The sequence below is a fragment of the Mobula hypostoma genome, chromosome 26 (genome assembly GCF_963921235.1).
Source record: "Mobula hypostoma chromosome 26, sMobHyp1.1, whole genome shotgun sequence".
In the NCBI taxonomy this organism is placed as follows: Eukaryota; Metazoa; Chordata; class Chondrichthyes; order Myliobatiformes; family Myliobatidae; genus Mobula; species Mobula hypostoma.
The window spans coordinates 28039084-28053086 of record NC_086122.1 but is presented as its reverse complement, the minus strand read 5'-3'; the positions used below and the strand labels follow the sequence as shown (position 1 = coordinate 28053086).

At 44.1% G+C, this 14003-nt stretch overlaps 1 protein-coding gene across 1 annotated transcript in view; it reads left to right on the top strand.

Annotated features, from left to right (window-relative positions):
* The window catches only part of LOC134338236 (transcription factor GATA-4-like), a 30263-nt gene extending 18324 nt beyond the window's left edge, over window positions 1-11939 (top strand). Inside the window, exons 3-6 of the mRNA XM_063033937.1 lie at window positions 5038-5163; window positions 8685-8772; window positions 10546-10670; window positions 11280-11939. Coding sequence (XP_062890007.1) covers window positions 5038-5163; window positions 8685-8772; window positions 10546-10670; window positions 11280-11417 — 477 coding nt within the window. The 3' untranslated portion in view covers window positions 11418-11939. The remainder of the gene's footprint in view (window positions 1-5037; window positions 5164-8684; window positions 8773-10545; window positions 10671-11279) is intronic.
* The last annotated feature ends 2064 nt before the right edge of the window (window positions 11940-14003 follow it).

The window sequence follows — 14003 nt, the reverse complement described above, 5'->3', positions numbered from 1 at the left end:
TACACCCAGTCTCCCACCAGTTAACTCATTTTCTGCTCAGATCTATAATATTCAATTCCACAATTTACAACTTTAAGAAGGAATTTATCAGATATCTTCTGGAAGTTCATGTAAGTTCTCTCGACATTCACTTGCCGATTACTTTCGGATATATATATTAAAAAAAGAGTTTTGGAAACGCATGAGACCGCTGATACTAGAATCCGGACAAAAAACAGAACGAAGTGGCGGCTATAAGAACTCGGCGTGGTAGGCAGAATTCGTGGAGTCAAATGATGGTCAGTGCTTGGGATCGGATGTTCTATATCCGTACCAAAAGTATGTGGTGAGGATAGAGATGTGAGAGGAAAGAGAAGCTGTTAGGTGATAGGAGGAACCAAATTAAACGAAAGGAATGATGAGTAGATAGAGCTCGGTGCCGGTGGGGAACGAGACTTGGTGATGGGAAGGAGCGAATGGCAGAGATGAACAAAGAGAGGGCAAACTTTGGTGGTCTGGTGGGAGTGGGAAAGGGACACAACAGGTAAGGGTTACATGAACTTGGAAGATTTTTTTTGTTCACGTTGAAATGTAAACTACTCAAGTGGATTGTGAGGTGTTGTTTTGTGAGCCTTTCCATCTTCCCCTTCCCTAACCCGCCATCCTTCTCTATCTGGTTCCATCTGCCCATCAGCTCTCCCTTATCCGCTTCTGTCTCAACACCACCCTCCCCCACCCCGTTTCCTTCTGTCCATTATCCCCTGATACCCTGATCTGGTTCCACCTATTACCTACGAGCTTCCTCTTCACCCCTCCCCCTTACTTCAAAACACTACCTTCTCTCTACCTACGCCGTCCTGATGCAAGGTCTCCATACAAAACATCGAACGTCCCGTCGTCTCCGTAGGTGCTGCTGGACACGCTGAGTTCTTCCAGTAGCTAATCTTCTGCTACTTATCAGGCATTAGCTTTCCTTTCCAAACTCTTGTCATTTCTCTCTGGCCAACTTAAAATGTCCACGCACAAGCGGATGCTGGAAAATCCAAACAACACACACAAAATGCTGGAGGAACTCAGCAGGCCGGGAAGCATTTATGGAAGAGAGTAAACAGCCGACGTTTAGGGCCGAGACCCTTTATCAGGACGCAAGATGAAGGGCCTCGGCCCGAGAAGTCGACTGTTTACTCTTTTCGGTAGATGCTGCCTGGCCTGCTGAGTTCTTCCAGCATTTTGCGTGTATTGCCTGAACATGTTCACTGTGCAGTTGTCGCATCCTATATGATAGATACAGGTGACTTCCTAGTAACAAAGGGTGGATTATCTGGGCTACAATTCACTGATTTCCCCCCTCGTGATTTTTCAAACTCTAAGAGGAAGCAGTTTAGCCTCCAGGCCATGTTTCAGCAATTATGCTTGATGTATATCTTAATCCCTGCTCCTGGCCTTCGTTTCCCAACCCTTGCCTAACGCAAGTCTATCGAATTAGTTCCCGTGCTCTATTTACTTTCAAGACGTTTATTCAGCTTAAATAAGTTTCTTATGAAACGATTTTCTTGAGACTGACTTTCTCCGAAACCAAATGTCAAAAGTGGTTCTCCAATTATTAGTTAAATTGGAAGAACTGATATGTTTTATACGGTTCTGTATTACAAGTGTTAGCAACTACACGATTTATTGCAAGTTTAAACCACAAGAGGAGGAAATGCTGCAAATTCTGTGGTTAGGAGCATTTAAACTAGGCCACTTAATCAAGACAATTTGCCGATTGATGTAAAATGTAAATTCTGAATAATTCCAAAAAGAAAATGCGTTATACGACAGCTTCTGTTCGGATATAACCTGGTTATAAAATAATGATTTCCTTCACGGTTATCGTGACACGGTAATATGAATTGTCACACGCACAGTCCTGATGAAGGGTCTTGGACCAGACCGACTATTGTTCACTGCGCCCCGGCCCCGGGGTCCCATAGATGTGCCGCACTTGCTGGATTCCACCAGCATTTTGTGCGTGATGTTCGAGATTTCCAGAATCTGGGAATCTCTTTTTATAAATATAAATTGTCACTAGGTTATTATAATACAAATTATTCATATACAGGAGGGCGTCACGTAGTTATTGCAATTCAGAAGGCAGGTTTACGCAGCTATTTGTTCCATGAACGTTGAGCTCGTGCGCAAAATATTTTATGTAATTTTATTGTATTTTATTAAAATGGTTGAACAATCCGGTAGCTACGATATGGTAAGTGCTGGAGCTTCTTGTGGTGCGAGCGACGACAATAGGTCACATCATCGGATAGCGTAGTGTTAGCAAAACGCTTTACAGTACCAGCAACCCGGGTTCAATTTCCACCGCGGCCTGTAAGGAGTCCTAAACAACGGGAATACTGCAGATGCTGCAAATTCAAGCAACACACATCAAAGTTGCTGGTGAACGCAGCAGGCCAGGCAGCATCTCTAGGAAGAGGACCAGTCGACGTTTCAGGCCGAGACCCTTCGTCAGGACTGTAAGGAGTCCGTACGTTCTCTCCGTGGCGGCATGGGTTTCCTCCGAGTGCTCCAGTTTACCACCACAGTCCAAAGACCGACCGGTTACTAGGTTAATTGGTCACTGTAAATCGGCCCGTGATTAGGCTAGGGTTAAATCGGGGGGATTGCTGGCCGGCTCGAAGGATAGCAAGGGCCGATTCCGCGCTGAATCTCAGTAAATTAAGAAATAAATAATTCACAGTAGACATTCACTGGGTTTTTTTTTGCGAGGAATGATGTGATAATATACTGAGCGCCATGTATTTATAGCAAGATTATAGCTAGTTATCCTCATTTTAGCTATCATGTATAGATATCTGGAGAACTTACTAGTTGAAACTCGTGACATAATAATTCTTCTCACGGGATCCTCTTTTATCTGGAGCTTAAACTTGCCCTGACTGAAACGGAGGATTTGCAAACACCTGAAAGATTGCTAAAGGATAGAAATAGCAAAACAGATCTCAAGGGCGTTTCGCTGATTTGCGGGAAAGGTTCGGTTTAATTCTCAGCTACACACCGGATAATTAATTTGTTCATATGCACAATAGGCCCACGATACTCACGTTTGTTTTGTAAATTCGTATCACTACCAATATAATTAATATTGTGTTCGGGTTCAGAGGAGGCGTTTAATTTTAAACAGGCAACTGTTAATGCTTAAGGTTCTCAATCCATCCATTAATCAGTCAGACACCTGATAAAGGAAGCAGGGATTTCATTCGCATGGGATTTTTTTTAAGCGCGTGGTTTATCAACAGTGTCGCTGCTACGGTAATATAGTGTCTGTGTAATGTAACCTGGATGAGCCGTAGATTACTTGGACAATTCCCGGCTCCGTATGATGTTAATTTGTTATGTCGTAACAGTGGGAAAATACCCATAACTCGCCAACAAGATGCAAACTAAAACAACGTACCTCAACGTTTGTTTTATTATTACTTTTTCGTAGAATGGAATCCGGAACCCAGATTAAATATGAACTCATCGCTGATTCTTGGCCAGACCCCACAAAAACTGAAAAGACTATATTTGGTCAATTATTGATGAATTGTCAGCCTGGATTCTAGATAGCATTGCCACCTGATCCACGTTTGGACAGGTTAATCCTCTCGTTCAATGCACGTTCCTGACATTTTTTAAAATACATGCAAATCAGGCGGTGGTGGACTTTCCACTTTGACCCTACTCCCTGCGACATGACAGCATTATCAGAAAACATAAGAAATGATTCCTTGCCCTGTCCGGGCCTCGTTCTGCCAACTGGAGACGGCAAAATGAGGGTCAAGTCTTCTGAAGGAAAATACTGACTCCATTCTGTTTCCCTTATTCAGTCCTAAAAGCGTCCAGGTGGAACCAGCCACCAAATTCAGTAGCAAGACTCGGCAACCCAGAGAGGTAGAAAGAGCAGGGAGTAAACTGGAGGGACAGTAAAGGCAAGCCATTTTTATAATACAAACAACAGGAATTCTGCAGATGCTGGAAATTCAAGCAACACACATCAAAGTTGCTGGTGAACGCAGCAGGCCAGGCAGCATCTCTAGGAAGAGGCGCAGTCGACGTTTCAGGCCGAGACCCAAAAAACCGGATTTGGTAGCCGCAGTTCTCCAAGGGATATCTAATCTGCTGGTAAATTGCACAGACAAGGAAAAAAAAACTAGAAGCAAACAATGCTGTCTCCTCCTGTGAGAAATATGTAACTGTTTGATGTTTAATGTGAAAATAAACGGGCGTCAAAACAGAAATAGATCCAAATGTGATCCAGTTACTGAGCTTACACATTCCGTTGCAATATGGCCAACTATTTTTCCCCCTTTTCCTGGAATTTACTCGCTCTCGCCATATGGAACATAACCGCGTTCTTTCACACCTTTGCATCTCAAGTAGTGATCAGAAGACCGCAGCAAAGAAAATAAAACTCCTGGCAGAAACAGCGACATTCAAAGGGGTTCTGCTTCTGAATTCACACCTAGGTCAATTATATTAACCAGTCTTTTCGGTCATTTACTTCTGTTCAGCCCACCTTGGAATAACAATTCCCCCCCCCCCCAACCCCCAGCCTGCGATAGAACAGTACACGCCCTTCGTGAGGTCAGCCATTTAAAAGCACAAAACTAACAAAGGCCACCGTGTATTATTAAAGTCTAACAGCTAGTCTTAATAGCTTTACTTATTAAGCAATAGTCAATATTAAGGTATATTGGCGTGACTGTCAGATAGGTTAAATGATTTACGGACGTGACCAAAGGTTCAATCTGCTATTGTTCTGTAAATACGTTCGATACCATTTAAAATGGTTCTTGAACCAAGGCAATCTATAGTGCTAAAGGTTACTGCGAACCAGGGAGCCATTGACAAAGTTTTTTCCTTGGATCTTGCACAATAGGTGCCAGTCTTTCCCGCCGGGAGACTGAAATTTCCTGTCTGTAATAAATGTTCCTTCTCATTTTGGAAAACGCATTGTGTAGAGATTCATTTCATGATGGCTGCCGCGGGTGGATAGTAACGCCGGTCTTTCTCTTTCAGTCTGCGTCTCGGAGAGAGGGCCTGTCCTGCTCCAACTGTCACACCACTACCACCACCCTGTGGCGGCGCAACGCGGAGGGAGAACCCGTGTGTAACGCCTGCGGGCTCTACATGAAACTCCACGGGGTAAGTGGACAGGGGGAGAGGCGGAGCGCGGACCCCAAATGCACCACACGGATTCAGCACCCACCGAGTTCAGGCAAGGTCACCTCAGTTGGTTCGGCAAATGTCGGCCCTCTCCGGAGAGATAATTTGCACATTGTAGTAATTACTACAGTTAGAAAGGAGGTACAACTGGAACCTGAAGACACACACTCAACGTTTTAGGGCAGCTTCTTTCCCCTCCGCCATTAGACTTCTGAACGGCCAATGAATCCACGAACCATTTTTGCTCTCTTCTTGAACTGCTTATCTAAATTTTAATATATTTCTTATTAGACCACAAGATATAGGAGCAGAAGTAGGCCATTCAGCCCATCGAATCTTCTCCGCCGTTCAATTATAGGCTGATCCAATTCTTCCAGTCATCCCCACTCCCCTGCCTTCTCCCAATACCCTTTGATGCCCTGGCTAATCAAGAACCTATCTATCTCTGCCTTAAATACACCCAATGACTTGGCCTCCCCAGCCGCTCGTGGGAACAAATTCCACAGATTTACCACCCTCTGAACAAAGTAATTTCTCTGCATCTTAGTTCTAAAAAGACGTCCTTCAATCCGGAAGTCGGTCCCTCTTGTCCTAGAATCCCCTACCATGGGAAATAACTTTGCCATATCTAATCTGTTCAGGCCGCTTAACATTCAGAATGTTTCTCTGAGATCCCCCCCCCCCAACCATTCTCCTGAACTCCAGGGAATACAGACCAAGAGCTGCCAGACGTACCTCATATGGTAACCCTTTCATTCCTGGAATCATTCTCGTGAATGTTCTCTGAACCCTCTCCAATGTCAGTATATCCTTTCTAAAATAAGGAGCCCAAAACTGTACACAATACTCCAGGTGTGGTCTCACGAGTGTCTTATAGAGCCTCAACATCACATCCCTGCTCTTATATTCTGTACCTCTAGAAATGAATGCCAACATTGCATTTGCCTTTTTCACAACCGACTGAACCTGGAGGTTAACCTTTAGGGTATCTTGCACAAGGACTCCCAAGTCCCTTTGCATCTCTGCATTTTGAATTCTCTCCCCATCTAAATAATAGTCTGCCCGTTTATTTCTTCCACCAAAGTGCATGACTATACACTTTCCAACATTGTATATCATTTGCCATTTCTTTGCCCATTCCCCTAAACTACCTAAGTCTTTCTGTTTCCTCAACACTACCCGCTCCTCCACCTATCTTTGTATCATCGGCAAATTTAGCCACAAATCCATTAATACCGTAGACCAAATCGTTGACATACATCGTAAAAAGCAGCGGCCCCAACACCGACCCCTGTGGACCTCCACTGGAAACCGGCGGCCAGCCAGAATAGGATCCCTTTATACCCACTCTCTGTTTTCTGCCGACCAGCCAATGCTCCACCCATGCTCGTAACTTCCCTGTAATTCCATGGGCTCTCATCTTGCTAAGCAGCCTCATGTGCGGCACCTTGTCAAAGGCCTTCCAAAAATCCAAGTACACCACGTCTACTGCATCTCCTTTGTCTACCCCGCGTGTAATTTCCTCAAAGAATTGCAGTAGGTTTGTCGGGCAGGATCTTCCTTTCAGTAAACATTATTATACCGTACTGCTGCCACAACAAAAAAATACAAATTTCACGACATACGTCAGTAGTAATAAACCTGATTCTGATCTGACGCCAGAGAACTGAAGATATAAAAAAATGCAGATATAGGAAAACTGAAAATCGGATCAATTTTTGGTTTCGGCTGAGCACAAAGGTCGCAACTTCCGAATGTTTAGTACCCTGCGTCCTCTTAGAAATAAAATGACGGAATTTAAATCAGACTTTTGCTACTTCCCGTTGCCTCCCGAATCAGCATTGCTTAATTTTCTGTATTACCAATGCTCCAAAATAGAAATTCTAATTTTAGTTACATTGTTTCCTTTGGAAGCTCGAATTTTATGGAAATAAAAAAAACCAAAACCATTATAAAATGTTTTGTTTGCTAAATCTCAAATATCAGTTCTGAAGTCGGGCAGGTGGATGTTGGCAGGGGAAACACACACACACACACACACACACCATATGAAGATCAATTTCACAGGGACTGCCGTTAGTGGCGCCCTCAGGGCCGCGACAACACGCCGGAGGCCGAAGTTCCACGCTGTACACTGAACCACAGGCTGCACGGACAATGAGCTAGCGTGGCAGAGTTGCGGGGCCACCATGCCCAGATTCTAACTGCCTCCTTAGACGAGCAGCAATGATCCCAAGGAACTATTGTGAAAAAGAGCAGAGGCATCATACTCTCGGCGCATCGGGCATTGTTTAGCCTTCAATCAGCAGCAATGGGAACAAATTATCCGATCGTTATCACGCCGCGGGAGCGTGCGAGGCAAAAATCGCGGATCCATTTTTCCAAAGTGAGACCGCCCTTGAAAAATGCCTTTCGTTGGCCGGAAGACGCTACAAATGCGGATTTCATTATTCCGTTAAATCCCATTCTGTTGGGAATTTGAAGGAAAAAGAAGGGATGTAGTTTCAGTAAGTGTGCAGAGATTAAGGCTCTGCGGTTCACAACGCCACATGCCACAGAGGTTGTCGTTCTTGAACAAATATACAGTCCTCCTATTTTAGTTCAGCCAGTTATCTCACATACCAACTCCTCTTTTAAAGATAATCATGCGGCGACGCGAATGAGCAATGGCCTATTTAAATTCCAACATTTTGTTTCTAAATGGGCGCAGGGAATTAGTTACTCGACACCACTTGGTATTTGAGGGGGGACTTGATAGAGGTGTTTAAAATTATGAGGGGGATTGATAGAGTTGGCGTAGATAGCCTTTTTCCATTGAAAGTGGGGAAGATTCAAACAAGAGGACATGAGTTGAGAATTAGAGGACAAAAGTTTAGGGGTAACATGAGGGGGAACTTCTTTACTCAGAGAGTGGTAGCTGTGTGGAACGAGCTTCCAGCAGAAGTGGTTGAGGCAGGTTCGATGTTGTCGTTTAAAGTTAAATTGGATAGATATATGGACAGGACAGGAATGGAGGGTTATGGGCTGAGTGCAGGTCGGTGGGACTAGGTGAGAGTAAGAGTTCGGCACGGACTAGAAGGGCCGAGATGGCCTGTTTCGGTAATGTAATTGTTATATGGTTATATGAATAACGTTACACTGTGAAGTCGCATTCAGTCCTCGTTAGTCTGAAAGGTTTAATATAATTCGTGAGTGCAGGTCACCCCCACATTGATTTAATGCGATATTTCAATGGTAATGGTGCAAACTGCAGCACTGAAGGAGGCTGGCGCCCCACCGTGCCTGGGACCTTACCTTTCCTCACTATAATTATAAACGCAAGAGTTACTGCAGATGCTGGGAATACGCACAACATGGCAGAGGGGCTCAGCAAGCCGGGCAGCATCTGTGGATGGGAGTAATAAGTCGACGCTTCGGAGCGAGACCCTTCATCATTTATATATTTTATACATTTCTTTGATTGGCCATTTCACTGAACTTTGTTTTGTTTCGCCCGGTAGATACCGCGACCTTTAGCAATGAAAAAAGAGGGCATTCAGACCAGGAAGCGGAAACCAAAGAATGTGAACAAAGACACATCTTCCACTGGTAAGCAACAGTGGGCAGCGCTGGTGAATTTAACCAGGCAGCTTTTCAGCCTTTAGTCTCAGCAAGCAACAGAAAAGAACGGGATATGTTATTAGTGGAATAACGTACACCGGCAAGCTTGAGACCGAAGAAGCACTTTCAGTTGGAGATATTTTGACAGCTCTTAACATTTCCAGCCAACCTACATCCACGCAGGTTACAGAAAAAATATAATTCACATCGCATTCTAAATGATAGAAAGTTTAAAATAATAGAGATATTTAGCGGGAAGTTCAAGCGCTGACAAAGATTATGTAACTATGCCAAAGATTATTGGCAGACAGGTTAGTGTGTAACGGAAACTTCTCCGAGATGGTTGCGAGATGGGCTGCTGCAACGCGGAGGACAGTGGTCGTTGGTTGAGGCCGGAGAAACCCGTAGAATTATGTGCGAGTACCGAGAATCTCAGCGGCGGGCCGGCATGTAATGACCAGGGTAACCCTGGGACCCTACTTACGTCCGATTCCGTTAACCAGGGTCCCTTTAGTTCACCTACAAAAGGGTTCCTCTGCCCACCGTTCAGCAGACGGTGCCGACATTGCAGGCACTTGAGAAAATTTGCTTCGCCTGCTTTCGACCGGCTTTTCTATCCGCGCGTCAGATGCAGGGAGGTGCCGGGCCGGTAATGACGGGGTTCTGTTGAACTGGCATTATCCCCTCGCTTTCTGTCATTAAGGAACTGGCATTATCCCCTCGCTTTCTGTCATTAAGGATCGGCGGTCTGCTTCCGGGAGAGCCGCGGGCTTGTGCTGTTGGGCCGGACGGAATTGATGGGTTTGCTGAGTCGGTTGGTGGGAGACAGACCGGCCTCGTTGGCTGATTATGGGTCGTCAGTAAGAGCGTGGAGTTACAGTTGCCGAGAGATGTGGGACTGTAGGTTTACCCGTCAGCATGATAGAAGAAGCAGCATGTTCTGCCGCTGACCGGGTGATTCAGACTGCCAAGGGGTTTTGTGATCGGAGTGGCACAGAAATACAATCAGGGAACAAGAGGAATTCTGCAGATGCTGGAAATTCAAGCAACACACACCAAAGTTGCTGGTGAATGCTGCAGGCCAGGCAGCATCTCTAGTAAGAGGTACAGTCGACGTTTCAGGCCGGGAGTCCTGCCGAAGGCTCTCGGCCTGAAACGTCGACTGTACCTCTTCCTAGAGATGCTGCCTGGCCTGCAGCAACTTTGATGTGTGTTGCAGGAATCATGGTGGCGGTCAGTGGCTGGGAATGGATACGGTGGTTGGCAGATGGGAAGTGGAGGACAAGTTTACCTGCGGCTGGGTGAGGATTGGGCCAAGGCGGATTTGCGTTAGGGGTGGCGGAGTCGGTTGCTACGGGAGAAACCCACCTTAAACGGGCCCGATAATCCTATAACGTCAGATTCTTATTAGCAGGGTCCTTTTAGTTCACACGCAACTTGGTTTGTCAGTGAGAGTCCTTTCTGCCCAGCGTTCAGCTGGCGGTGTTGACATTGCGTGCAGAATGGAAAAAATGTTTACAATACTTTGCAGGTTGTTGAGCGCCTTTGCATTGGCGCGTCAGATGTAAGGAGGTGCCCCAACAACAGTAACAGACTGTACAACCTGTATAAGCTGCCTTATTTTTAATAATGTTTCATTTCGCTGTGAATGTGGATCACTCACCTTGGGCACAAAATGTAACGTTGCTAGGAACTTTGAATACGGTTCATGATATCTAACCGACACAAATCCGATATTTCTGTTATATCTTTGTCTCTCAGCTCCCTTTTCAAGTTTGCCATCCACCCCTACTAGTACTACTGCTGGTGCGTTAGAACTTATCACACCAAAGACCGAGCCAGGCCTTTACTCACCTGCATGCAGGGTCCAGAGGTTTAACACTCAGGTAAGCCCATAAGTGTGAAAAACCTGGTGGATCACCTTTCCATGATCCACCGGGTTCTAGGAAAGATGACTCAGATGTGCTCTAGAGCATGTGGGGAAGAGCAATGTATTACAAGCGTTAAAAGGTAGAGCTGGGTGATATTAGCTCCATCCACCACTTGATTCGCCACAACCCTAGACTTAGTTCAACATTCTTGTCTATGGCCAGAGTTTCTACCTGTGGTGGGGGGGGGGGGTTGGTGAGGGGGTGGCGTGTATTCAATGTTGAGCCAAGTTAAAGATCTGCTCCACAGACAACAAAATGGATGGGTGGACAAATGAGACAATGCATGAAAATCTGAACAACACATAGGTGGAGATCTGGTAACCTTCTGGGTACTTGAAGGAATCTGCCCTGTTCCCCCTCAGTGGCAAATAATACAATCAAAGGTGCTTACTTAATTGACTTAGGCTTCTTCCCAATTTTTCCCTGACATGTTCCACGTTCATGCAAAGTTTCTAGAGGTCAAATGTTACTACAGAACCATATCAACATTAAAAACTTAACATAAAGTGACACTTCTGATATTCCCAATGATCCACTTCAATGCCTCCTCTCTATTATTTCCAGGACACTTTAGGGGCAGGTGGCAATTGTCTTCGCTTCAGCATTCCAGCTTTGAAACTGACAAACTCAAGTGAACCGAGCACTAGTAGAGAATCCAAGGAAGGCAAATCCTACCCTTTCAGCAGCATGGAGATGGTCTGACACCAGCGAGACCACCTACCGCCAGAAATCTCTCAAAGCTACAATTTCACTGATGGAGTTTGCAACTGAGATTCATTTTTTACCTTAAAGGAAAACTGGAAATGATAAAGAAGATAAAAGAATGCCAGGAAGAGAAATCAAATGGAATGCTGGGTCATATCATGTTATAATTTAAAAGAGTGAGTGTTGCAAAAATGATGTCTTACTGCTAAGGCTTAACACTGCCTAAATTCCTTGTAGGTGACCTTGGCACAACCCTGATCCAACATTGTTTGTAATTAAGTGCCTTTTATGGATCACCATTTGCTGTATGTCTCTAACTTTCCACTTGAAATGGATATATTTGGAGTGTGCTGCCTAGACAGTTGCACATTTGGAACAGATTGAACAGATCTTGCCTCTGGTAAAAGTACGTTTGCGTTTCATTGGGAAATTATTTTTTCTTAATGTAAGTAGTTCTTGTTGTATTATGGATGGTTCAGGCTAATAATAAAATGCAACTTAATAAATTCAGATTGTCTCCTGCAATGTGTCTACTGTATTAATCAAAGTGGCTTAGTGTGCAACCTCTTAATGCCCTTAACATGGGGTATTTACCACAAAATGAAAACTGGAGCATTTAATGATATCTTTGAAACTGGCCTTTAAGGATTATTTGCTGGTTTGTATGAATACATGAACACAGCACAGGGCCAGAGTATGTTCAAAGGACTTGAGATAAAACTATTTATCCTTTTTTAATAAGAAATATTTTCAAACTAAGGACATTCATTGTTACACAAATCATTGAAATATATGAGGGATACCATACACACAGTAGCCCATTTCTGGTTTTGCAAGACAGACTAGTATAATTTGATAAGAGCACTAGTGAGGAGCAAAAGACGCAAGGTGAGGCATGATGATCAAATACACCAACAGAATGAAGGGTAGCATAATAAAGAATTCTTCTGGGGAGTGGCAGGAAGCATAAAATTAAATGCATTAAATAATGTGCTACAAACTATAAGTGTATTCAATGTTGAAGAGTCCCACAGATTGAACAATGTTTTTATCATCAATAGGTATATATATCTCAGCCCATAAGATATAGGAACAAGATTAGGCCATTTGGCCCATCGAGTCTGTTCTGTCATTTTGTCATGACTGATCCACTTTTCCTCTCAGCCCCAGTCTCCTGCCTTCCCCTGTATCCCTTCATGCCCTGACCAATCAAGAATCTATCAACCTCTGCTTTAAATATACATAAAGTCATGGCTTCCATAGCTGCCTATGGCAATGGATTTCACAGATTTACCAGTCTCTGTCAAAAGAAATCCCTCCTTGTCTCCATTCTAAAACGACATCCTCTATTTTGAGGCTGTGCCCTCTGGTCTTTCCAAATCCACTCTATCAAGGCCTTTTGACATTGGATAGGTTTCAATTAGGTCACCCCTCAATCTACTAAATTCAAGTGATTTTAAGCCCAGAGCCATCAAAGACACTTCACATGACAAGTCACTTAATCCTGGAATCATTTTTGTGAACCTCCTTTGAACCCTGTCCACATCCTTTCCAAGATAAGCAGCCCAGAACCGCTCCAGGTGAGGCCTCACCGATGCTTTTTAAAGTCTGAACATTACAGCCTTGCCTATATATTCTATTCCTCCTGAAGTGAATGCTAACATTGCATTTGCCTTCCTCAACACAGACTAAACCCACAGGTTAAACTTTAGGGAATCCTGCACAAGGGCTCCCGCCTCAGATTTTTGTATTTTCTCTTCATTTAGGAAATAGTCAACCCTTTCATTTTTTTTCTATCAAAATACATGACCATACATTTCCCAATACTGTATTCCATCTGCCTCTTCTTCTCCCATTCTCCTATTCTGTCTAAGTCCTTTTGTAGCCTCCCTTTGTTCGAAGAATTCCAACGGATTCGTCAGGCAAGATTTTCTCTTGAGGAAACCATGCTGACTACTCTATTTCATATATATTCCTCTCCACGTCCTATTCTAATTACAGGGTTCAACCATTAATTCTCAGAAATGGAATGGGATGGGATTATCTCAGAGAATGTCTGGTTTTGGAAAACAGCATTGGTGAAAACAAGTGATGAAAGCTGAACTTATCAGTAACTTCTGGCTTGTCCCATAAACAGACGCCCCCAGTCAACAACTTAAATATCATTTCCCTCCAAATCACCAAAGGCTTCCTTCTGCAATTCGGAACAACCAAGTATAGTATCATTAGAGTTCCATCCAAATGACCAGGACCCCTCCTTAGTTCCACTGCATTCTCTCACTCTCTCATTACACCTATTGGTCTTGCATGCTTCAGCCTTGTGAAATAGGCTTCCTGCTTGAAAGACGATATGTTTATCAATCTGCCTTCTTATGCAAAAGAACCCTGGGAGAAAGAAAATTTATAATGTCTGGTGGAGGGGGATACAATAGGGTCTTTTAAGAGACTTTGCATAGGTACATGGAGCTTAAAAAAATAGAGGGCTATGGGTAACCCAACATAATTTCTAAAGTATGTACATGTTCGGCACAGCATCGTGCTGTATCTTTTCTATGTTTCTATTTCATTAGGCGAACACCTACA